Here is a 27,889-nt window from a genome sequence, read left to right on the forward strand (position 1 = left end):
GTGTAAGCATAACCTGATGACCTAGAGAATAATTCTGTGTTTGCTTATAAATAAATAATCAACCAATAATGGATGATTAAAATTTAGCTACTAGTGAATCGTGTGATACGTAATATACTGATAATTGGCAGGAAGCATAAGTGATTCATTCGCACGCTAGCCAGTTTCTCCATTGAATTGAGAAAAAGGTAAAATACTGGAAAAATATGACCAGGTAAATAAACAGCGGGTGCCATGTTTCATGCAATACCAGAATCTCTGATGCTTGACCGGATAGTAGCAGCACATCCCCGGGAAATGACGCCTACAGCCATTTTGTTCGGGACAACTCTGACCTAATAGTTGCTCCGGAAATCGTTGGGTCCCTCATCTCTTTATTCCGCATTTTATTTATTTTTCTTTTCATGCAGTATTTTTTTTTTCTCTATCAAATTCTGTGGCTGTAAAAGTGAACAAAGGTTGATACGCTTGTAATATTGCAGTCCTCTGTCATTGCACTGAGAACAAGTTTGATTTCGCGAAAGGTCTCCGAGAGATATTTTGGCAACATGAGTGTGAAATTAGTTAATGTTCTGTAGGCATTTTGGTTTAGGTGCATTGAGGTAAGTTTGTGAATGTTATAATAGTTTTTTTTTTAAATTTAAATTCTTGTGCATGATAATAAGTTTTTAGTGTTATTTGAACGAGGTAGGTTATTTTCAACAAAAGTAAAAAGGGATGCAACAATTATTTTGCTTTAAAATTTATATAGAAGCAAAGCGTTTGTACCAATCTAAATGTACTAATGATTAAAAAAAAGATTTAAGAATAATCAGTATCAGAAATTACGTCGCTGTTATTTTTAAAGGAGTGATGACTAAGAGAAGAAAATATTCATTTAATTTAAACATAATCTACTATTACTTTCTTACTAGGCTACTTTTTTCCATTACCTCATAATATGAATTAGTAAATTATTGATCATAACATAATCATCTAGAAAACATATGTAAATTTATAAAAATGTGGTTGAACTCCAATTCAAAATAAAGAGAAGTCATAAAATTAAAAAATATATACTATGATTTAGTGTTGGTGTTTTAAAATTTCGTGATATAATTGTGTCAATTTTTTTGAACCAATGTGCCGAAAACATCACTTTAAAGCATCACATCAATTTCCCATGTATTCACCCTAATATATTCCCATTTATGAAAAAATATAGTCAGTTGTAGTTGGCCAAACTCTAGAGAAAGCAAGACGTGGTCATAGAAATATTTTGTTATTAGACTTTTTCTGAACGTAATAAAGATAATTTTATACATTCTGTTCATTGTTAATTTAAAAAATGTGCAATTTACAGCAAACGCATTCTTGATTTAAAACAATAAAATTGAAAAAGAAGATAAAACAAAAGTATTTCATACTTAACTTCCATACTCATATTTTCGTCAATTCAACTTTTCTTAATTATGTACAACTTCTATTGGTTTTCAATTAGTGTAAAGTAGTTAAAATAAAAGTTCATTACTTCTAAGAATGATGTCTCGAATTTCACTCCTTCATAATAATATGTGAACCTTAGTGTCTTAACTACTAAGCCATCACGGCTGTCAACTTTATAACTGCATACAAAATATTTCTAATGCGCCTCAATAGTATCAGTAATATTTTATTTTATTTTATCCGTCGTTGAACAGCCGACCGAATTTTGGGTTTACGACTACTTATGTTCAACTCCGTAGCCTTGTAATTTTGAGCCCAATCCAGAAGACAAGGGAACTCCTGGATCAAGTATTGGGATAAATTTTGACTTCGAGGAGGACTTTTTGATAGAACTAACCCGCCTTTGCGTTACATGGAGAGGAAGACCACAAGAACCTCCCACGGTTAATCTGAGGGTGAAGGGACTCCAACTCATGATGTGTCTACCACTGAGGATATTTCACGTCAGCACTGTGGTCGGTGCAAGCCGGATGCGGATTCGTATCTACTAGCTATCGCTGAATTCGAACCCGGTTCACCTCATTGGAAGGCGAACGTCCTCTGAGTCATCGCTGCTCAGTATCAGTAATATAATAAAATATGCAACAAAAAAAGCAATTAATATTCAAATGACTCGATACCATGGGAGAAACTTATATCGCAAATTCTTTTTCAACGCCATACGTAATTTAAAGTATAGAACAGCGGTTACCAATTTTTCACGGTTATGGAACCCTAAACAAAAAATTTAAATTTATTGTTAACTAAAGTATTTCATACTTAACTTCCATACTCATATTTTGTCCTTTCAAATTTTCTTTATTATCTGATTTCTATTGATTACAATTAGTAAACTGTAGTTAAACATTGAAATAAAAGTTCATTACTCTTAAGAATGGCACCTCGAACCTCACTCCCTCATAATAATATGTGAACCTTAGTATCTTGATGTGAACCTTAGTATCAGTACCACTGAGCTATCATGGCTATCAGCTTTATAACTGCATACAGAATATTTCTAATTCGCTAAATAGTGTCAGAGATATAATAAAATATGCACACAAAAAATTAACATTAAAAGGACGCTATATCAAGGGAGAAACTTTTCATCGCAAATTATCCTTCGATGAAATACTTAATTTAGAGTATAGAACAGCGATTCCCAATTTTTTACTGTTACGAAACCCTAAACATATAAATAAAATTTATTGGCAGCAGTAAAATTATTGACCAAGGAAGGACTACCAATTATTTTGATAATATTTAATGAGGGGAACGATATTTTTTTCATTAATCGTCTTATGAATAAAACTCTTAAAAAGAATAGTTTTTTTTTTAAAAAAATAGTTGAATTGTAGTGGTATCTAGTCTAAGTTCTGAATATGTTTTTGGTGCATACATTAGCTGAAGATGAATAAAATAAAATTAATTATGGTTTTCGAAAAAGAATCTTTATAGACGTTGAGAATAGTATCAGAGAAACAATTCGTAACTCATGAATTCGGTGATTTTATTTTGAATTGAAAAGTTTTTTTTCTCCAATGCCCACCTGTGTTAACATCCCTCAATTCAGGTATATACAGGGCGATTTTTGTTGGCTTCTCTTTCAGGGGCACCATATTAGGTGGGCCAACGTCGATCCCACAGTGAGGACAGATAGTATAGAGAAGGAAAGATCATCCATGCCTTGCCCGGGATTCGAAACCAGAACCTTTCTGATGCAAGGACAGTTTCCTGCCCCCTACACAGGCCGGTCGTCTGAATTGAAATTCAATTTTTCATAAATGTTAACACTTCTTTTTTTTTCTACTGGCATTTCACTTAAATAATTTCATAAAAATAACCAAACTATCAACGAAATTATATGGTTTAGTGTTTTGATATAAATATAATTACAAGTTACAAAAATTATTACTGATTTAAAAAATGTAAACTCTCCGAACCCCTGGGAACCCTTCCACGGCCCCCCAAGGTTCCGCAGAGCACCATTTGGGAACTGCTAGTGTAGAAAATGTGAGTTAAGGCAAACCATTAAGTTTAAAATACTGAAAAACTCCAATAATTTGTTTGATATTTTGAATACTTTTTCAGCAACTGAAACTTTATGGTCAACTCTAAGATTGCCAGAACTCACTTTTTCTATACTTTGAATTTTAAATGAGTTATGGAGATGGAATAGAATTTGTGATGAAAAGTTTCTTCAGAGGTATGGCGTCCTCTTCGATTCGCATTTTTCATATTGAAGCTTTTCTTGTATTTTAAAGGTTGATTTTGAATCTGTCAAGAAAAATATGTTTATTAGGATTAGTTTAGTTTTTGTATCTGATGTTGTGTGTGTAGCTTAAAATATTGTCTGCAGAACTTTAGTAGCATAGTTAGAAGTAAACTTTTGCACCATTAAGATCGCATCTTAGTAAGTAAAAATGCGTTCGCCAGATCAAATGTTTTTAGGGTGTTCTGTTTTTAATTTTGCACAACTACAACACTTTGTACATTTTAATGTAATATTTAACCAGAAAGCACTTTTTATTACTTGACTTTTGGTTTAAATGTTTTCTTACATATGAAAAATGAAAAGTTATTTAAAGAAGAATCAAGGATTCATAACAAGAATTATACTTTTTTTTTAATATAATAAAATAAATATTTCGAATCTAATCAGAAAAAAATTGTATGTTTTTGAAAATTTAAAGTTAAATATTAAATTAATTATAAGGATTGTCCCTAAATTCGCATAAGTTTCGAATTTTGTTCCATTTTTGCAATCAAATATTAACAACGAGAAAAGGAAAGGCAGCTGACGGTTCACAATTATTAAAATGTGGGCTGCATGAAAGTATAACGCATCTTATTGTTGAACAATAACAATTTCCTGGTTCTGTAATTTCCCGTTTCAACGATGATCAGAATCAGTCGTACGAATAATCATGTGATTTTGCGATATACCGTAGTAGAAACTCTTTTTTTTAAAAAAAAAAAAAAAAATATTAACTTAATGCATAATAGCCTACAACCCCTATGTCTTGAAGAAGTAAATCAAGCATTATTTTAACGAAATTCAACCTCATTTATGCTAAGCGGTGATTGAGAATTTCTATGAAAGAGCGTAAATGTAGTATCAAAACTGTGAGGGAAACATTTATCTAAATGCTATTCCATACGCAACTTCATACTATAATATGAATCTAAAAAATACGAAAATACTGAATAATTTTTGCAGTATGAATCAACAAAAAAAGAAAAATCAGGATTTTTAATTTTAAACCTGTTTTCTGCAAAAATTACTTCTTGCGTGCGAGAAACATAATTTAAAATAAAAAAGATCCTAAAAAAATTTCCTTAAAAAAAAAGCTAAGTTTAATGCTCTCTCTTTACGAGCCGCGATGGCTCAGGAGATAGGCAAGCCAATGAGGCGAACCGGGTTCGAATCCCAGTCGATACGAATTCGGCTTGCACCGACCACAGTGCTGGAGTGAAATATTCTCTGTGGTAGACGGATCATGGGTTAGAATCTCCTTGCCGTCAGGCTAACTGTGGGAGGGTCTCGTGGTCTTCCTCTCCATGTAACGCAAATGTGGGTTAGCACCACCAAAAAGTCATCCACGAAGGCAAATTTCTTTTAATACTCGATCCAGGAGTTCCCTTGTCTTATGGATTGGGTTCAAAATTACAAGACTACGGAGTTGAACATTAGTAGTCATAAACCCATAAAATTGGATCAGCTGTTCAACAACGGTTATAAAATAAAAAATACCCTCTCTTTACTATATGAACCATCGATTTTTGGTTCATATAGTAAAGAGAGGGTATAATGTAGGAACTCCTTAAGCTATATTCTTTTCGTGCAGTTTTTCAAATACAAATACAGTTTTTTATAAGATCACCGTAATTATCTTTGTTATGACGTAATTAATCTTACAAGGATTTTTTAGTCCAAGTGTTATAATTTCCATTACAAAAGACTAATTGAAACAATCTATGAGACATAATCGTGACTTTATTGACCACTTAGTTAATTTTATTAATAAAAGTTTAATTATTTACCTCCAAAAAGATCTGCTATTTTTACTTCGTGTACATTTACTTTATCTAGTCTGCCTCATATATTTTTACTTCACGTACATTATGTTTATGTACAGAGCGCAAGAAAAAGAAAGTACATTTCATAACTTTTGATCTGATCATCAATTTTTCATGAGCACTCCATCTCAACGGCTCGAGGGCCAATTCGTAAATATTCAAATTAATGCACTAATCAGGAACTAATCCTTTTCCCTTTTATTATAATATAAAGCAAGGTTAAATACTTATAAACAATATTTTCAACAAAGCAACTGAATCGTACCTTTCTTATAAAAGTGACACCAAAAAAATTAAATTTTGTAGGAAGAACAATATGAACACATGAACATTAAAATGGGTTAGCATCCATTTTTACTCGGTGAACAATTTCCGACCCTTTAGTAAGATGCAATTTACATAAAATGTTAATTTTACGTAATATTATTTTTATATATTTCTAACAACTTATAGGAAAAAAATATTTTTGACTTGTGGTGTGATAACAAGTTTGATTCCAAATGGATTTTAGCTTATTGCAATTGAAATTCTTTAAAACACGTTTTTTTTTCTTATTGCACGAACTTTGTCAGAAATATTTCAAATACTTTAGTTAATCACCGTTATAAGAATTTAAACCCTGAATATTTTAGTACTACACCCGTGGAAAAAATATAACTTCTATGCTCAAATTGTAATCAATCATGATTATGTCAATCAATAAACGCAAAAAATACTTTTAGTTCTTCAAAGAAAACATTTTTAAGCTTAATAAGTCGAAAAAATTATATAATTTATAGAGAATTAATTTTTTATATAAACATTTAAGAAAAAATTAATTCTTTATTAATTCAGATGGTTATACATTGAGTCTCGATGCTAACGACCATATAAAAACAACAGTCTTTACAAGGATCCCAGGAACAAATAATTTATTGGACTTAAAGGGAAAGATTAGAAAATACTGTCAAAATAAACATTTATTAATGGATGTAAAAGTAAGAGAACGTTCGAATTGTTCCTTAAATATCATTTTTTGTTCCACATTTAAACTAGTTCCTTCGAAATAAATTCAACTTAAAATTTTTCAGAGCTTCATTGCAATATCATTTTTTCTCCCCGTTATTTTTTGGATTTGAGATCCTTTCTCATTCTATGGGCAGCTGTCAAACGAAAGGGGGAATGCATGAATATTAATTTCAATCGAATTCACCCAACAACCAATAGGACCTAAGTAAATGACTCATCAAAATATTGAAACTTCGGATTATATCGACGCTTAGCTGCGACAATTTTGAAGAAAATATTATATTTTGGAAAAATTTTAGTGCCTAGAGGTTATCATGCATATTTCACTTCATTTTTTTTTACTATTTAGTGTTCCTGCTTTTCTTCTTATTTTTCCTAAAAATAGTTGAAGTAGATAGCTAATAACAATGACGAGATTTAGTTTTTGCTACCAGTTCAATGTATTTTTAACTGACCAAGAATTATGAAGTAATGAATATAATAAAATTCACATTTCTATTGAGAGAGATTAAGATTTATTTTTGCTAATAGTTCTACGTATTTTTAACTAGCGAAGAATTTTTAGAAAATGAATATAATGAAATGCATAGTTCTCTTGAGAGAGATTAAGATTTATTTTTGCTAATAGTTCTATGTATTTTTAATTAACCAAGAATTTTCAGAAAATTAATATAATGAAATTCATAGTTCTCTTGAGAGAGATTAAGATTTATTTTTGCTAATAGTTCTATGTATTTTTAACTAACCAAGAATTTTCAGAAAATTTATATAATAAAATGCATAGTTCTCTTGAGAGAGATTAAGATTTATTTTTGCTAATAGTTCTATGTATTTTTAACTAACCAAGAATTTTCAGAAAGGTAATATAATAAAATGCATAGTTCTCTTGAGAGAGATTAAGATTTATTTTTGCTAATAGTTCTATGTATTTTTAACTAACCAAGAATTTTCAGAAAATTAATATAATAAAATTCATAGTTCTCTTGAGAGAGATTACGATTTATTTTTGCTAATAGTTCTATGTATTTTTAACTAACCAAGAATTTTCAGAAAATTAATATAATAAAATGCACATTTCTTTTGAGAGAGATTAAGATTTATTTTTGCTAATAGTTCTATGTATTTTTAACTAACCAAGAATTTTTAGAAAATGAATATAAAAATGCATAGTTCTCTTGAGAGAGATTAAGACTTATTTTTGGTAATAGTTCCATATATTTTCAACTAACGAAGAATTTTTAAAAAATAAATGAAATGCATAGTTCTCTTGAGAGAGATTAAGATTTATTTTTGCTAATAGTTCCATGTATTTTTAACTAACCAAGAATTTTTAAAAAATGAATGAAATTCATAGTTCTCTTGAGAGAGATTACGATTTATTTTTGCTAATAGTTCTATGTATTTTTAACTAACCAAGAATTTTCAGAAAATTAATATAATAAAATGCACATTTCTTTTGAGAGAGATTAAGATTTATTTTTGCTAATAGTTCTATGTATTTTTAACTAACCAAGAATTTTTAGAAAATGAATATAAAAATGCATAGTTCTCTTGAGAGAGATTAAGACTTATTTTTGGTAATAGTTCCATATATTTTCAACTAACGAAGAATTTTTAAAAAATAAATGAAATGCATAGTTCTCATAAGAGAAATTAAGATTTATTTTTGCTAGAAATTCTATGTATTTTTAACTAACGAAGAATTTTTAAAAAATGAATGAAATGCATAGTTCTCTTGAGAGAGATTAAGATTTATTTTTGCTAATAGTTCCATGTATTTTTAACTAACGAAGAATTTTTAAAAAATGAATGAAATGCATAGTTCTCTTGAGAGAGATTAAGATTTATTTTTGCTAGAAATTCTATGTATTTTTAACTAACGAAGAATTTTTAAAAAATGAATGAAATGCATAGTTCTCTTGAGAGAGATTAAGATTTATTTTTGCTAATAGTTCCATGTATTTTTAACTAACGAAGAATTTTTAAAAAATGAATGAAATGCATAGTTCTCTTGAGAGAGATTAAGATTTATTTTTGCTAGAAATTCTATGTATTTTTAACTAACCAATTATAAGAAGAAGAAAAATTATGAATATAATAGAATTCATATTTCTTTAGAGAGAGATTGAGATGTCTTTGTCCTTGTAGTTCTGTGTATTTTTAACAAACCAAGAATTATAAAAAATGAAAATAATAATAAAATTCATATTGTTTATGGAAGAAATATTTTGTTGTAAATCAAAAAGTTTTTTCCCCTTACTAGTACTAAGTATAGATAGGTTTATCAGTTAGGATTTTTGATTTGCTGAAAATCCTATTTTTCCAACATATGAATTGATTCTCTTTCGTGTCGGTGGAGGGGAATCTTGAAATCAAAGTTCTAAGAGATATTTAAGAAATGTAGCTACACTTTCTGACTTGCTAGGACACTTAAATCTTTACAGCAGCTATGCTGTTGATGACAATGTAAGTTTCAATCGTTTACTGATCACTACAATAAGAGCGATATTATCGCATATTATTTAGCGACAGTAAACAACTAGATAAAATTTTTCAACAACTAGATAGAATGCTTAAGCTTAAAAAATATATTTTTTCTAAATGCTGCAAACAAAATTTATTTCATTATATTGCCAGTCTAAAATTCAACTTCTTCCTGATACAAACAAACTAACAGACACAAAACTAGAAAAAAGTGAATAATGAAATGAAAGTTGCATTTTTTAAATGGGCTAAAAAGAATAAAGTAATTCTCTTTTGTCACACCTAAAACACAAAACGCAGAGCGCATTACTTGCGAATATACGTAAAAATTTTAATTACCATCGAAAGTGATACACCCTACATTTTATTGTTTTGGATATGTTTCACCTCTTTAATCCACTGTTGAATGTATTTCGAAAAAAAAATATTATTTAATTTTAACATAGGAAATTTTTCTAATAAGGCGTTTTAAAACCCTGTTGGATATTTTCCTAGCTACATAACTTAGTTATATGCTATGTCTGAAAGAGCTACAAAACATTTCATAGCATAACAATTTTTAGCTTTTCAAAATACGCATTTAAAATAGCAAGCTTGGGTTCAAAACAAGTAGATACCATGCACATGCTGATAATTCAAAGATGAAAAATTAATCAACAATATACAAGAAATTTTTTGCAAATATATAAATTTGTGTACAGATTTAAATTTTGACACCATATTTTAATATACTTAACCCTTTAATAATTTGATGGACATGATATTTTGTTCAAGAAATACCTTAATAATTTGAACTACCATAAATGTATTCTAAATCGAAATATATTTCAACTCCAAAGTTATTTTAAAAAAAAGGATTGATAATGGAATTTGAATACTTCGAAATAAGCAGTTTTATGGATTTGGTCCCTCTGTCTCTGAAATATTAATCAATAATTTTAGTGTGATGGTATTGAAATACGAAAAAATATATAATCACCAAATATAAAATTAATTTATTTTACTGTTAGTTTATTTTGTACTTACATTTTAGTGGTATTAATGTATAAATTGGATCTATTAAAGTCTCTCTCCCTTTGAAAAAGTTAACCGCAAATACTTGGGAGAATCCTTTTCAGTGAGTGAGAAAACTATGTATAATAGACTATAAATGCTGTCTCCACGATCTAAAACTAATTTATTTTAACTTCAACTATTTTATATGCTTATAAACCGGCAAAATTAAAAAAAAAATACCTTAATAACTTTTGATCTAATGACTGGATCCCCACGTACTAAGGTGCAATCTTAATGATTCAAGAGACTTTATCTTAAATATGCTAATTAATTTAAATATACGATATTTTAAGTTACAAAATGAAAAACAAAAAATTACTTTTTCAGAACAAACATGCCATTTCTGACGGATTTCAATTTTTATTCCTTAAAATCTGTAAAAATATGATTAGTAGGCCTAATATGATTCCAGTGTCTTTGAAAATATTTAGCACAATTGCTAGAAAGAATCATTTTAGTGATGAGAAGAGTGTGAAAAACAAGCAAATTTTCTTACCACTGTGTAGTAGACGAATCAAAACTCCACTTAAAGTAAATTAATAAAAATTTATAGAATAAATTATATTAAATAAAAAAAATAAGAATCCCTTTCAGCATATCAAACGATATTAATTAAAACAAATATTTGCAAGCGGGGAACTCTTTTGTTTATGTGTGCTAAAATGTCTTTCTATCAAAAGCTCTGAATTCTCTCTTAGCTTAATATCAACCTCATCAATTTGAAAACCCTTCTGTAACAGGATATCTACAACTAATTCCTTCCTTTAGCTATTTGAAACAACTAATGAAGAGTTCCAAAAATGTCGTCTGCTTTTTCAAATTGCAATTTTTCTTTGTGCTGCACTTTGTTATTGCTTAAATTAGCGTTTTTTTATGACTCTAACACCACTATCTAAAATTAATTTATTTTCCCTTTATTTGTTAAGTGATTAATTTGATAGATTAGATTAATATGAACTCACTCTCTCAGAAAATGTTAACAAACAAACCATTTTAGTAATTCATGAGAAGATGATCAAAATGTAAATATTCTCACAACAGTGTTAATTTATTTTATTTTAGAATTATTTCATACGGTCATTATAGTGATAAATTTGATAAATAATACTAATATTATCACACAGTTAACTACAAATAATTGATACAACCATTTATAATAAGTGATAGACAAATATCGAATTGTAAATGCTCTGACTAAATTGTAAAATAAACTATTTTACTTTTACCATAGTTTAAGTAATTTAAATCACAAAATTCGAAGTTCATTCTCAATTTTGAAAATATAGCGGAAGCTATTGTATACCTGACCGGATACTGTCGAATGGATCATCGCAAGGATGGGATCATCAGTTCTGGTCTGTTAGTTGCTGTCTTTTCGAAAAATGGAATGCAAGGTCCATAGCCTTTCTCCGGAATAAAGTTGGACATCATCATAAAAAGAAGTGAATGTCCATTCCACAGTGAAAGCGAAATTGATCTCTATTGAAGGGCATTAAAAACAACTGACAAAGCTGTAAATTAAGATCGTTAAGCTTATTACAAATTTTAAAGAAGGGTTTTGAATAGTAATAATTTCATTTAAGCAAAACCACCTTGGTTGGAAAGTGGCTTTAAAATAGTTTTAAATAAACATAGGACAGATACGCAAAAATATATTGATGTTAAAAACATGTTTTGGGTTTTTTTTTATTGTGTCATTTTTATCAAAAAAAAGTTATTTCAGGTTCATGCAATCTAAAACAATAGCAAGAGAAAAATATAACTACAAATTGTTAACACTGGGTTAAAAAACAAAATATATTTTAAGCAGTTGAGACATTTATTCGAATAATTATTGATCTGGCATCATTCATTTATCCCTCACTTACGCATCATTTCCAAATTTTATACATTAATGAGGAAGTAAAAAATTTATTAAAATTTAAATATAGTGGTTATTTTTAAAATAAAAACATACTAATATATTCATATAAGAAAAGAGCTTATAATGATTCAGCTTTTTACGATACTATCAATACATATATAACTCCTACACATCGACGAAAAAAGTCATTATTTCCTTTTCACGTTGCCAATAAAGAACTGAAATATCAAGCGAGTGAGCAGTCTTAAATATAAATGAAGGAACTTTCTTGTTTATAAGTTTCTGAGTGAGATATCATTTCGCGCTTGGACAATGAAAAACTGATCTAACTGAACTATAAGTTGGGAGGAAAAAAAGTTTAACAGCGAATAGTTCATATTAGCAAATGAACTGTTTTATATTTATGTTTTAATTATACTTATCCGGCTCAGGTTTGATAATGATTTAGAGTCATATTTTAGTTTTAATGATGCTTCATAATTAACGTGGTTAGTGGTATCCGTTTTGTCAATAAACATTGACCCGATACGTGTTTTTTTGTTCTTTCATTTTCTTATGTTTTCCTTTGGTTTTTATTCATTTTCCGAGTTTTGTTAGCATGAATATATTATGAGTTTATGATCAAAGGTTTCACCGGGTATGCCTGCTGTGTACTTTTAAAACTTCATTTAGAAAGAGAAAAAAAGTATCAGCATATATACAAAGCTAGTCTGAAATACAGAAGTATCCAACGAGCGAATGAAGCATGGCTAAATAGGAGTTAAATGATTAAATATAAGTTTGATATTGTACATATTGTGCAGTAATTTTAACACTTTGTTATAAGCTTTCACTTTAATTGACTTGTAAAATTTAGGACGTGATATGCATTTATGTTTAAAAAGAGGCATTCATCTTTATAGCTTCAAACTAATTTAAATTGAATATAAAATAAATTATTTTTATTAATTGAATATAAAACAATTGTCTAAAAACATTTGAAGGCGTTTGTAATAATTGTTTCTCAACTATTATCTGTTTCCTCCGGGAATAAAACAGGCTTGATGTTTTTCATCCTAATTACCTCAATAGTAATTCGCAGATTTAATTGATTATTATATTATGCATTCCATGGATTTTCCACGGATTTTGATTGTGTTTTTGTTTTTTCTTTGCTTAAATATTAATATGCGGCAATTAATGTGCATATTATTCTAATTATTCTCAATTTTTTTTAATAATCACCTTTTAACTTCTTTTTGTTTTCTGTAGAAGTCAAGCCAGTTTATTGTTTTCAGTTTCCCTTACTTCCTTAGTGATCGTTAGATTTTGATAGACTTTTGTCTTTTCTTTGCTTAAATATTTATCTCCTGAAGCGTATACTTTTTTGAATTCATTTTTTTCCAAAGATTATAAAGATATATATTATAGGCGAGCATTACAGAACACCCTTTATATTCAAATTATGACTAAGTTGTATATTATTGCAAAAAATTTACACTATCATTTTATTTTTTCCAGGTCATCCATGGAAATTGCTGGGCTGTGCAAGCTCTTTATTTGTTTAATTTTAGTAACTTATTGTAATAGTCAGCGAAGCACAGACACGTTTTATAATGGTAAGTTTCTGCAGGCTTTTGTATTGATGAGCCTAAATACTTATTTCTTATGAAAACAGTAACTTTTATATTATTTTAGAGCTATGTCTGTTTTTTAAAAAAAATGGTTAGTATAATAATTTTTTTTATTTCCGAAACCCAACTTAAATAATGCAATAAGAAAAAATAATAGATTGACTTTTTAACAACTATTAAAGTAATCATTTTAATTTCATTAATTAATTTTCATTTCAAAAAATATATAAAAAGGACATTAGTATTCTTTTTATATATTTTTTCCAACGCTCTAATTATAAGCAAATATATTTTTTGGTATTTTTTAATTATGAAAAACTGTCTAGACACTGAAAAATCTGGTAGATTATCGAAATTACATATGTAATAAAATATAAAAAGAAAAGTAGTTTGTAATTGTTTTTCATTCATTTTCAAAAATTTATTAATGATTGATTTTGTAAGTTAATGAACTTTCAATGATGAATTAATGTTTCTCTAATAACTGCAAAGAAGTGTAAATTTGAAAAATTATTCTTCGGAAGATTTTACCTTTAACGCAGAAAAAAGACACCGGTGTTTTATGCTCTATTTCATAACCATAAATTATTAAAATGCTGATTATTTTTAACTTTTTTTTACTTAAACTAACACAAAATAATGAAAAAATGAAAAATATTTTTACTAAAAATTCTGCGACGAGGGGTTAAATGGCATTCACTCATTAAAGGAATTATTTTGTTAAGAAATTCCAAAGCAGACATTTCTAACAAAGTTAAAAACTTTATATCAATTAAAATAAATAAGAAATAAAGAGTAGATTTCAAAAATCTTGACCTGTTAAAAAAGAATTCCTAATTTAGAATCCAGAAAAAAATCTAACTCATACTATTATTTAAGCAGCGTTCACTCACGGAAAAAAATTCGTTAAGATAAGTACGAAAAAAGATATTTCTTACTGTTGTTGTAGTTAATTTACGTCGCACTAGAGCTGCACAATAGGCTATTGGCGACGGTCTGGGAAACATCCCTGAGGATGATCCGAAGACATGCCATCACAATTTTGATCCTATGCAGAGAGGATGGCACCCCCTCTTCTGTAGCCCATTGACCTGCTCGTGAAGTCGAGCACTTTACGGTAGAACAGTTTAACGAGGACCAATACCGCACATCCTCGGTCCCTACGCAGACTAATCCAGATATTTTTTATAAAGGAAGAAAACTTAATAAATGTTATGAATAAAATATAATTAGAAAAAAATCAAACTTTGGAATCCAGAAGAAATCTAACTTAGATTATATGTTTAACTTTAAGCAATGTCTACTCAAAGAAAAAAAAAGTTACTTTGTTTTGAAAATGTAAAAATAGTAACAAAATCACAAAGTGACAAATGTTAAAACAAAGTCAATTTTAATTTATTTAATATTTTTATCTTGTTAACAAACCTTGTGTTTTAATTTTAGGTGTAGAAGACCTAGAATCAGAAACACAGTTTAGGTCAGTGAAATTAAAATGGCGATATTTGTCTCAATCAGAACCAATTGGCTTCATTGTAACTCTCTGCGAAATTACACTATGGTCAAATTCTGAAAGAGAATGTTTCGAGCGCCATCTCTTGCTCGGTAAAAGAAATGCTCTGAATGGCTACGATTCGGTAACGTCAGATGGTAATGGCCAGTTTCAAGGAACCATCTATGGACTTCGAATGCTGGCTAACTATACTTTATCTGTTCAACCAATGGATAACCAAAACAAAGTTGTTCCATTAACAGCAAATGGAAGACGAGCCAAACTGCAACAAGCGGATAAAATATTAGTTAGGACACAAGGATGTAAGTTGTTATTGATCTATGTTTAGTAGTAATTGAGAGAAGATACTATGGTCAGATCTTCTTTTTTTTTAAACTATAACTTTAAAGAATATTTTAAAAATTGAGTGATATTCTTCTTTCTCTGGTTTAAGTTATACACTTAACATGTTTGTAACGATAATATTATTTAGTTATGTACGGCATGTTCCTATTGGTTAATCAAATAGCAATTAATAGGAACATGCTGTTATTGGAATGAGAATATGAAGTATCCAATGGGAATTGCGTAAACAATTGTTTGCCATTCACAACCACAAAATTTCAGTTATTGTTTGATTTAATCTACTCAAAGTGGTATAGTTCAGCCTCTGCAATAGACATCGTATTTGATCAATCTTGTATGAATCAACGTTTATATCGGTATTCAATTATTCTATTCTATTTTGCCATAGATATTGAGTGAAAGAAACGATTTTGAAACGCTTTTGTTTAACATTCATATCCATTTTTTTAAATGCATCTTTGCATCTATTTTATCAGAATTTTTTTTCTGAGAGGAGGTTTCAAGATGAAGTAAAATGACATTTTAATAAAAAATAAAAAAATATTTCTTTGTAAATTTCGAAGAACTTACATCTTCATCGAGTAGAGCGTATAGAGAATGCACTGCGGTTTACCGTAACATTAAGGCTATTTAAACTTAACAGCGCGTAAACGAAAATTTCCCAATAAATCACCGAATTGCTGTAAAGGTAGAAATATTGTTAGCATTGAAAACGCTAAATTTTGCATGACAAACTCTATGCAAAATCTCTCCATTATATTTTACCGATTCAGTGTTGCACCCTCTTTTAGAAAACGAACCAAAGGTATTTCCTCTTTCAAAGAAAATATTAATATTTTTCAGCATCATCTATACATCTTTATAAGCTATGACCAGACATACTCCGTTCTAAACGCTTTCGGTCTAGTTTACAGGTCGAGAAATCCGCGGACGTTGCGCATTTGCACTAGACTATGTAACTGAACGTACTCCGTTCGTGACACTGTATGCTGTATCAATTAATTTGTGGTTCATCTTTCATGGGTTTTTTTCAGTTTCCGCCTATGCAACCAACTGCCTGTCGAATTCTTCAGACATTGTTGTCCATACGGGGCCATACTTTGGTGGTAAAATTACGGTGGAAGGCTCCGCTGATGAGAGATGCTGTATCTATGGAAACAGGAGTAGTAACCAAGACATTTATACATTGAAAATAAACCATCAAATCTGTGGAAGTAAAACGATTGTGAGCATACTCATTTTCATCTTTTATCTTTAATAGCATCTTGATGTTTTAAAAGTATAGTACCCTTATAGGACAATTTGTTTCTAGTTATGTTACGTTAAAATATTTTTGAAATTTAAATTTATTTATAAAAAAATATAAATTTAGTTAGCGTGTTACCCAAAATTTATTTGATTTTAAGACCATTTTTTGGGGAGGAAGCTTGGTTGGTTGGTTCTAATGCCACTTGCCACACGGCAGAGTGTGCGATTCTTGTTTTTTCAGTGGCGCCATCATTGGCCAAGAATTCGACTTCTGCCACATCATACGTCACACCTGTTTATAAGGTGGACCCATTCATACATCCATTCATTCATCCACAGATCGTAATTTTGACCTGAATCAGAGAGCGATTGATCTCCAATCTAGTACCCCCAGAGGTATTGATTTGTTATAGGAACATGGAGGGCTTTACATGGAGGACTTTGCGACTCGACAAAATTTTAACGTGCATCAGTCACCAACTACACGGGGAGTCTTCGGCCGGCGGGGTTCGAACCCACGTACTCTCGGACATGGGTCCAACGCCCTACCGACCAGGCTCTCCCGGCTGGGGGGAAGGTGGGTGGTATTTACTACATTTTGCCTACTGTAAAAAATTTACCATAAACTTGCACTTCCGTGCTTATAAATAACAGAATTTATAAACAACTGAATTTATAAATTCTGTACTCAAAACTACAAATCAACTCGTTGAGAAAAGATCAAATGAGCGCACGCTTAACACACAAAAGAAAATAGCTATCCAGTATTGGCCTCTCTTCTCGACCCCACGTCCACCTTTACTCTTACTCACATTTATGTAAACAAAAGCCATCATTGATAATTTGTTTCTTAAGTTATCAGCAGATGGCCACACACATCATAGGCGAGGTAGCAGAATTTACGGGGTGGATCTGCAGCACTATCTTCAGGAATCAAATATTTCTCTGCGTCAAAAATGCAGTCAGATAGAGATTATAACTGTAAAAAAATCAGCTTAACCTAACATACATGTAGCAGGATCCTTAAAAATTATTCATGAAAACTTTATGTTTTTGAATTTGATTTGAATTTCATGCAATCACTTAACATTTAAACCTGTAAAAAAGTGACAGAAAAGAAACTTTACTTTTTGTTTTCTGCGGTGTTCTCCGTTCTGCTTTTGAATTTTTATTCGAAACAAGTTTGGAATGTTTTTAAAAACGGGTCTTAGCAATTCAATACCATTTTTTTCGTTGATTTTTGAAAGTAAAAGGAAACGTGGAGAAAAAATAATCTACAACACCCGATGCCATGCTGGAGGTAGCAAAATAGCTTTCTGCTACTAGGATCATAAGATCATAAGTAGCAAAATAGCTTTCCATCGACATTAAAGTTGGTGGGAAGTATACTTCCCACTTCCAATGACCTTATAAAGGTTAAGACGCTGCTTGAAAATGTATTTTTTACTCGATATTTTTTTAATTTATGAATTTCCCTTTCGGAAATTGTGAAAAAGAAGAGTAATACTTAAAAATATAAAATTAATAAATTATTAAGTTAACTTTCCACCCATTACAAGAGAAATAAAATGGAAAAATATTTAAATACACAATTAAATCTTTGTTCAAAAGTCTGAATAAATTCTCATAACATCCTACGTTCATTGTTAATTGTTAATGGTTTCTTGTAATTATTTAAAATCTCCACGTGACTATTGTTTGCAATAGCAGTAAATTTTGATCGAGAATGATTAGGTGTTACTGAAGAAAAAAAATTGGGGGATAATCTAATTTACATATTTTTCTTTAATTTTGTTATTGAAGATACTTACCTGCATTTCTTATACATTTTTAGAATGATTCCAGAATAGATACTGTTGTAGTGGTTCATGAGAGCAGTTCTGTGGTAACTCATAACTCCAGAAGATTCCTGGTTCAATGTTCTTTTCTACCTGAAACATTCACAATTAAAGCAGCGTAAGTATGCAACTTAAATAACCTATGTTTTGTGACTTGCCACCCTTGGTCAAGTCAAAGTTGTCTATCTATTTATCTCTCTCTCTCTCTCTCTCTCTCTCTCTCTCTCTCTCTCTCTCTCTCTCTCTCTCTCTCTCTTTCTCTGTATATATGTATATACGAGTATAAGTTCAAAATGAAGATAAAACAGAGGAAAATTACAGACTAATGAAAAAAGGGGGAAACAGAAAGTTAATAATAAAAATAAAAATAACAAAAACTTGAGGGGAAAAAATAGAATTCTTTTAAAAAAAATCCGGAAAATGAAAGATATAATCTTTTTATCAGCCCACGCGATTAATCCGCAAGAAAGAATGCTTTCTAATATTGTATTAATATAGCCAAAGCAAAATATATCAATACAATAGTGTGAGGAGCACTCAAAAAATGTTTACAAGAATTACAACAAATGAAATAGAACACAATAAGTAAAACTAACGCATAAAAACAGAAAATAAAATATAAAGAAAAAAAAAGAAGAAAAAAAAAATTATATATATATATATATATATATATGTATAGTAGCTTTCGGTATATGCCTAGCATAACCCAATAGAATTTGGTCCAAATAATATAAGCCTGAAACAAACTACCAAAAAATAGTTGAAAAAATGGGGGGAAAAATATTTATTAAAAATCGTCAATATAATATAGAATATATAGATAATATATATATAATATATATATATATATATATATATATATATATATATATATATATATATATATATATATATATATATATATATATATATATATATATATATATATATATATATATATATATATATATATATATATATATATATATATATATATATATATATATATATATATATATATATATATATATATATATATATATATATATATTGTTATAATAGTTTTTTTTTTATTACAATTCAACAAATACCTATTTAAAAATTAAAATCTTCCGGATATTTGAGAAGAATTCAACGAGTAACAAATACTGTCGACAGTTTGAGCCATCTTAAGGATAATTTCACTTTCTGCATATTTAAAAAAAAAGTTAACATTAAAGTTGCGCCGAAATATTTTTTCTTGATATGGTTTCCTCTTAAGAGGATGCTATACCACGAGAGAATTCCTTCATAGTAAATTCTCTTTCTTTATAAACAATTTAAAATTTAAAGTCTAGAAAAAGTGAGTTCAGGCAAACCTAGAGATATCCATGAAGTTACAATTGCAGGATAAAAAAATTTGCTAGCTATCAAAATGCAAACAAATTTAGGAACCATTATTGTAATAAAATAGTCATCATTTTTAAATTAGTTATGTGTGTGAAACATAATTTGATCTAAAAGTTTATCCCATGATATAGCGTCCTTTTAGAGTGCTTGCTTAAGATTTGAAAAGCTCTTAATATATATTTTTAGAATCTTTGTCAAAAATTAAATAAAAAAGTACGCACCTTAGGGTTCACAAATTAATAGTAAAGTAGAGAAAAAACGAAAAATCCCATTGAAATCTTAAGAAACACTACCGAGGAAATCAGTATTGAAACTATCGAAACCTGTTCGATCGCCAAGAAAAACTGGGAAGTGCTTATAGCAATAGACTTTCAATTGCTCTGTGTTTAATCCGCCAATAAAGTGAATTTTTTTGTTTTTAGTTCTGCCTTACTCAGTAGTGATTTGTTAAATTTCGATAGTGTTTCTGCTATTCTTTCCCTTTATCAATAAAATACGACACTAATATTTTCGTTTTTTACTACGTTCCTGATAAAAATTCTGAAAATATATATATTAAGGGTGATTTTAACAGAACACCCTATATAAAGTATTGTCTATTTCCCCCCTTTAATTTCAGATTCAATGTGCCTCAAGATAATGAGATTGAAAAAAAGAATATGAACTACAAACAAGTAGAAGACGTTCTAAGAAATTTGGAATCGAATGATGTTTACACTTACGATCATTATAAACAGAACAATGTTAAAGATTCTCGAATGTCATCTGAACAGGCTCAATCAGTTTTACAAGGAAGTCTACCTGGATATGGTATAAAAAAAATTTCTCTTGGTGCAATTTTATCTGCTTGCTGCATTGCTTCATTAAAATTTCTCTGTATATTTCTGATAAACAGTTGATTTCATTCCTTGTTTTATACTCAACTCAACGGAATAACTATTAACTCTTTCTCACGTAAACTGGAGAAAAAAAATGTTGCAACCTTAACAAAATTAAATATTGAACCATGTGTTGTTTTAAATTAAACTCTAGCATCGTGAAATTAAGTTTTAGGTAGTACTATAATATCGTTCCACTTAATCCCATGCTAAGTTTTCAGAAAATTCGAACAATATTACGGCACAAAATGCCTGAAAATTCTAGCTGTGTTGTTTTCGTGGATTCTACATATATTTTTTTTAGTAGACAGTAGATTTTTATAACTATAATAAGACAACGCTAATTTCCTTTGAATGACCTTTTGTTCTTGTGTTCTTCATGCTCGCTTGCAAATAAACAAACCATATTTTTTATTTGAATAATTGTCGTTTAGAAGTGTGTTACAGCATAAGAAGTAGAAAAAGTAAGTCTCTATTTTTATTCATTAATTTTGTTGATTAGTAATAGTTTTCATTAATTCAACAAAAAAAAAAGAATGAAAACAATATTCCAATAAAAAATTGAGTTAGTTTACATGTAAGAAAACGGGAAGAGAAGTAAATAATAATAAATATATGAATAATAATCGAAAAGAAATTCCAACCTTAGAAATAAAAATCATTATCTTGCTATATATGGTCGAATCATATTTTGAATGAGCAATAAGTAAAATAAAAGTTTTTTTTTTTATAATAATTAATTTATTTAAGAATGTATTATCTATGAAATCTTAAATTAACTTTTAATATTAGACTAACTATTGCTCACGTAATCATTATTATTGAAAAAATGTATTTTATGTAGGTTATCAAAGACCAATTTAAATCTTTTTACTTTAAAAATATACTAAATTCGTTATTTCTAAAGCTCGAAAGTCGTTTTTAATCTACACATTCTAGCTAATTTTCAGATTTATTGAAGTAATCCGCCAAAGTGAGGAATCAAGTTTCCGCAATTTACCTAGATTTTTACCAAGAAATATAGTTTCCGCAATTTACCTAGAATTTTACCTAGAAATCAAATTTCCGCTATTTACCTAGATTTTTACCTAGAAATTTTGTTTTCGCATTCTATCAGCTAAGTTGTTGATTGTTTGATTGTATTTATTGTCTTGATTCTTAAGGTATTGAAAAAATAATGAATGACATTGTATAATAACAAATTATTGTAATAGTGATTTTAACCATTTGAGTCTTTGAGTTATAGTTTAGTTATTGATAATTGATTCAATCAATTAATGCGTTGATTGTTCGATTGTGACTCCTTGATTTTTTATAAGCGAAAAATAAATAATATGTTAATTTATATTTACAGAAACGTTGCTATTGTTCAACCAAGGATCTTATTATGATTTTAACGAGTGTGTAGTAGACAATATGCAGATTATACAAGTATAGTTGGTAATTTGAGAAATGAAACAATTTTTAGGCACTTTAATTGATAGCCCTAGATAATATGTACACATTAGCTAGGATCTTATTTTCATTCTAACGAGTGTGTAGTAGGCAATATGCTGATTATACAAATATAGTTGGTAATTTGAGAAATGAAACAATTTTTAGGCACTATAATTGATCACCCTAGATAATATGTACACATTAGCTAGGATCTTATTTTCATTCTAACGAGTGTGTAGTAGGCAATATGCTGATTATACAAATATAGTTGGTAATTTGAGAAATGGAACAATTTTTAGGCACTTTAATTGATCACCCTATTTAATATGTACACATTAGCTAGATAATCAGTAGAATGATTGATTTTTACCCTTTAGCGCTGCCATTCCTTTTTTAAAAAAACACTTGGAAAAATATATTTTAAACTCGATACCACGAATTAATTGCACTCACAGATTCCATTCAGATTTCATTTTATTAATTGATACGTGCATTTCTACAATTACTTATTATAATTTTAATTATATTTTCAGAATCTCAGATGTTGAGTTTGCTGATTGTGATTATCGTTTTGATAATTGTCATTGTTGTAGTGATTGGCTTTAGTCTCTGGTGCTACATCCACACCCATCGCAGACGTTCGGATGGTGCAGATATCGAAACCATGTCCACTTCTGGTTCTTCTTTCATGGCCTATCATGTTGGTGACAACGATGCTCTTGTAAGACAAGCAAATTGTGGTGGAACACCTCTGCCGGTACCTTTCAATGACGCGATCTACAGTCAAACTTTTCCTAGAACTGTTAATCCGTTTTTAGGAAACCAAGTTGCTCTTGTGTCTTTAAAACCAGTTAAAGAACTCTACTAGATAAAAGAATCGAAGATTATTGAAATGTTTCAAGCAAGTCTGCTCGAACGTTTTATGGGATTGATCTTTAAATAAAAAAAATTTTCAAAAAATCTAAATTGGATTAGGAAATCATTAATAAATTATCTGTTTACAGTAGTGTGTTTTGCAACTTTTTTCTTTTCATTAATGAGTATACGATTTGAAAATTTTATAAAAACCAGTTAACATGTACATTTTTTGTGAAACACGTATTAAAAAATGCGGACGCTATACCATGGGAAAAGCTTTTCATGCCTAATTGTGTTTCGCTTCCATTGTCATTTAGAAGAAAAAAGGGAGTTCATGCAAGTAAACCCAGAGAAACCATTAAGATTCAAATTCTGATTTTTTTTTCAAAATATTAAAATGAAAATAAATTATGAAAGATTTACTTTTCGGTAGCTTAATCCAGAATAATCCTGCCATAATATGCTTTTATTATGAAAAAAAAAAAAAACTTTTTTTTAGCATTTGAGACTTTATTGCTTACTCTAGGTTTACCTGAATTGACTTTTTTCTTTGCTTTAAATTTTAAGTAACAATAAAAATGAAACAGAATTTGCCATGAAAAGTTTCTTCCTTGGTATAGCGACCTCTAAAGTTTACGTTGGACCAAACAGTTGGTGTCCTGTAAAACCGTATGTTATTGAAATGCTCCACTTAAACAGTGCACTTATTCCAATTTGTCGGACTTGATCTCACAATTTTATTTCTCTGTTCAATAACCTAAATTGGATTTGGAAGTCATTAAATAAATTCACTCTTTACAGTTCCAATGTTTTATTTCTCATAAAAGGGTACACGATTTGCAAATTTTCTAAAACCAATCAACTTAAAACATTTTTTATCAGATGCAGAATAGACATACTTTCTCAGGCAGTTTAAGTTAGAAGCATACACATGATGTTCCGTAAATCCTTATATTATTGAAATGTTCCAAGCAAGCAGTATACCTCCTTCCATTTTTCGGAACTGATCTCATACTAATTTTTTTTCTTCAAAAATATAAATTAAATTAGAAGTCATTAAATAATTTTGCAGAAATACATTTGCTTCTAAGGGAAATGAGGTTCAGAAATTTCAAAAGACAAGCTGAGTTTTAACATTTTTTGTCCAAATACAAGTGCGAGAACTTCTTCCTCAAAGTTTAAGTCGACGTAAATATCGCTTCTTACAATGAGATACCTGCAAGTGACGTAGTGTGGATATCTTGATCCTGATTGATTGTTGAAACGTGGCATTTGTTTTCGTTAGCAAACTATTCTCTTTAGTCTATTTCGAGTAATCCAAGCCCTTCAAGTATCAATTCTCTTGAGTGACACGTTCTATATTCTTTCACAAAGATTTAAATTCTTTCACTACATATTTCTTACTCAACACAAAGACAGGGCAGAAGTCATGCAGAACATGAACAAACTAATTATGAATTCGAAGTTGCCAGGTACGCAAAACAAAGAATAAATCACAGCTATAATAAAATACATGAAAAATAATACATTTAAGTTAAGTAAAAGACGTAGGCGAGAAAGAATTATATTTCAACAAATTTGATGTGAGATTCGCCGCTGTCTTTGATTAACTTTCTGTAACGCTGTAACATTAATTAACATTCTAACTTATATGGAGAAACTTAGCTCAACTTTAACATGCATTTTGCTAATAAGCGATCAGCCGGAGCTGATGTCATAGGTTACACGTGTGGGTATTCGTGATCTTCTTCCTTAAGTGCAAGTACCCAATTGTTAGAATCTTAAAAATGCCAATAATAATAATAAAAACTATATTTCTGTTTTATGGTTAAAAGAACATATTCTCTGGCAATCACGCGGTCAAGTCTCGACCAAGCAACCAGACTGAGAGCTCATCTTATATTTATCAGACTATTAACCTCTTTGTTTCCTTTAAAAAACGAAAAAAAAGCACATAAATCAGATAAAGAAAGCTTATAAAGCTTATTTATTGGGTACTTGCAACTCGAGAAGAATTCCGATGAAAACGCATAATTGTGCCTAATCACGTGGTTGTGTACGACGTGCTCAGTGTTCATGTTACAGCTATTAGGCTTGGTTTATTACCATGTTGAATCAATTTTCGGATCAGATTTAACTGGATACTTGCAAGCAACATAACAATTGTTGTCGAATTTGATTGGCTATTGAATCGAGGTATAAGCAATTGTTACAATTTAACCACGCGTGACGTCACTTACAGGTATCCAATTACAATAAATAATGTGTAGCAGATGATTACCTCTCACACCTATTACACGGTAGTATCAAAAAATAAAATTTATCAAAGTATTCTAAACCTAAGCTGAACTACGCCAGTAACTTAACTTTTCGTCATAGTGATAAAATTTTGAAGTAGTAAGATGCAATCTGAATGATTCAATGGACAAGCCTTAATTATCCAAACTAATTTATACAGTCCATATTTTAAGTTACGAAATTATAACGTATATACAAGATATATATATGATAAAAGATATTATAAGCCACAATCTGCAAAATATGGTTCCAATAGTTAACACCAAATAATTAGAAGTTTTTACATGAATCAATTTTCAAGTAATTGAAATTCAAGTAGTAATTGAGTTCGTGAATTATTACCTTTTTTGAATAAAAATATGAATCCATTCAAGAAAATAATTTCCATAATTATTGATAGTTATTTTATTAAATCCGTATTTTTGAATATTCATTCCTCATCATCGATTCCGGTGATTCTTTTAAATTTCAATACTGAAAAACGAATTTCACGGCTTAAGAATTTTCTGGAGCAAGCATTCGATTGGAATCTTGAGAATAAAAATATGCACTAATTTCACAAGATTTTATTTTCATATTCTAAAAATTTCAAAACAAAATTTGTATTTTTGATACATGAGAAAAAATAAAATTTGAAAATCGGGATGGACAAAAAGCATTTTTTCTTCCAATTTCGTCCCCAATCAATGCTTCCTCACTATATTCCAGTCAACTGTTTCATTATACTTTTTTCCTTTTTGCTCTTCTTGTCCACGCGTAGACAGAAACTGTTTTTCTCCAGCACTGTCCATTTTCACTGTGAAATAACTCTCAGAGAGAACCGATTTTCCACATTATAGATTTGTCAAAACTTGGTAAACATCAAAACGTGCAAGATGGGAATTCAGTCATAATTTTTCTGAAAAAAGGCCATAAATCATTCTTCCCTCTAACTGTCTAATCTTCATTTGCTTACATAGAATTGCTTATATAGTTACTAAAACACAATGTTTAATATTATGAAAAATTAACATACCTTATGTTTAAAAGAAATCCATCATTATTAAATAAAAAAAATTTAATAATCGCCAAAAAAAATATGATTGAAATTCTCGTGGGATAAGAAAAATGAAGTTTATGTACAAAAATTATTTGATTCACTTAAAAGATTTCAGGAATTTTTTTTTTTTCCTTTCGGGGCACTTTACATTATTTTTGTTATCAATATTTTTATATCTTTTCTTCTCTTAGAAATTGTCTCTTTTTTTTTTTCATTCTTAGGATATATATAATTGGAAATAACATGCATTAAAAAAAAAAAAATCGTTGGGACGGCTCCTAGTCTGTTCTGGGTTGTAGTGCCTGGAAGAAGAAGTCGAAGGAAATTTAATGCATTTGGAAATTTCATTTGCATTTGGCTAAGAATAATGCACTTTACTGACGAACTCAAAAAACTCAGAAGAGGTCATTTTTCATGTATTATCCATCGCACTAAGTGAATAGAAAGCTTCGATTTTCTTACTGTCCTGTCATCTTCATATAACCTTTACTTACACTTTAGATTGTTTTTGTTCCTCCATCGGCTACGATAGAGTTTCGAGTATTAGGCACCCTTTCTCTAAGTAAAAAATAAATTAATTAATTAAAATTTAATGAAAATAAACAAGTTCAGTTGTCAAATGTGTGGCAGAAATTCCCCTCCTACTTCTTCAGGAGAGTAACACATGCAGACTAATGTGAACGCCACAATGATAGGAAAGGGATGTATAAAAGAAGAATGCGACTTTTAACTGGCCAATTTGGTGATTATCAAAACCTCGTGCAAAAATATGCTTATTTTATTCAGCATTTTCCCCCCATTAACTTCCTCTGCGATGTGCCGCCTATTTCTTTAGCTGTTTTTTTTTTTTTTGTTTTGTCGAAAGATTTAGATCAAAAGAGATAGCGTTAATGAGTTTTAAACCTGCTCAGAGTCTGATACGTTTGTTACCCTTATCCCCTTCACAACAAATGTGGAACAGAGAGTCTTATTAAGTCCCCACAACGTGGATTTAAAATTAAGCCACTCCAACCCCTCTCCTAATTTATCAATTTATGGAAAACTTCTAAATTACTACCATCTACCATTTTTCACACAGTGGAACTTTGACCAAAATCAGGATCAAACTCAAAGGACCTCGTTTGCGATTTTTTCATAGTGTTGCCAAAACGAAATATGAAATAAATTGAGATCGTTACTAATTTTATTATTATGCTTATCGTGGATTATTTTCATTAAAAACTTCAGTTTGAAAGATTTCAAATTTTTTACTATAAACAATAATAAAAAACAAGCTAAAACTACATTTATATTTTTTCTTTGAAATACAAAAAAATTTTTTTTGTTATTTTAGTTACAAAAAAATCAACATTTTACATTCCCCCAAAACATATAAACAATACTATAATCTTCACAGAATAATTTTAATTATTGAGCATTTTTTCTTATTTTACATCATCAATGAAAGTTAAAATATATAATTTTAAATATTAAAAAAAAAATAGCTTATTTAACAAATATA

General features: G+C 29.3%; 1 protein-coding gene across 2 annotated transcripts; it reads left to right on the forward strand.

Moving 5' to 3' along the window:
* The first annotated feature begins 306 nt into the window (after positions 1–306).
* On the forward strand, positions 307–23,199 carry LOC107444879 (uncharacterized). Of its 2 annotated transcripts, none has more exons than XR_015435579.1 (7): positions 307–602; positions 13,457–13,554; positions 15,013–15,381; positions 16,459–16,649; positions 18,507–18,628; positions 20,498–21,220; positions 22,727–23,199. XR_015435579.1 is itself a non-coding variant. In XM_043055976.3 (7 exons), the coding sequence occupies exons 1-7, from the start codon at positions 568–570 to the stop codon at positions 23,059–23,061; spliced, it is 1,341 nt and encodes a 446-aa protein (XP_042911910.2). In that variant the 5' UTR covers positions 312–567; the 3' UTR covers positions 23,062–23,199. The 2 variants fall into 2 exon arrangements, 1 of the variants encoding a protein (XP_042911910.2); XM_043055976.3 differs by having other exon boundaries at positions 312–602; positions 20,498–20,688.
* The last annotated feature ends 4,690 nt before the right edge of the window (positions 23,200–27,889 follow it).

This window comes from Parasteatoda tepidariorum, chromosome 7 (genome assembly GCF_982258835.1).
Source record: "Parasteatoda tepidariorum strain Cologne lab strain chromosome 7, Ptep-v5.0, whole genome shotgun sequence".
Classification (NCBI taxonomy): Eukaryota; Metazoa; Arthropoda; class Arachnida; order Araneae; family Theridiidae; genus Parasteatoda; species Parasteatoda tepidariorum.

What these genes read in the sequence shown, in the direction of transcription:
- LOC107444879 (XM_043055976.3), top strand. Translation starts at nt 568, where the DNA reads ATGTTCTGTAGGCATTTTGGTTTAGGTGCATTGAG. An exon ending in TTTGGTTTAGGTGCATTGAG is followed by an intron (nt 603 to 13,456) that starts GTAAGTTTGTGA and finishes TATTTTTTCCAG; the next exon opens with GTCATCCATGGAAATTGCTG. An exon ending in CACAGACACGTTTTATAATG is followed by an intron (nt 13,555 to 15,012) that starts GTAAGTTTCTGC and finishes TTTTAATTTTAG; the next exon opens with GTGTAGAAGACCTAGAATCA.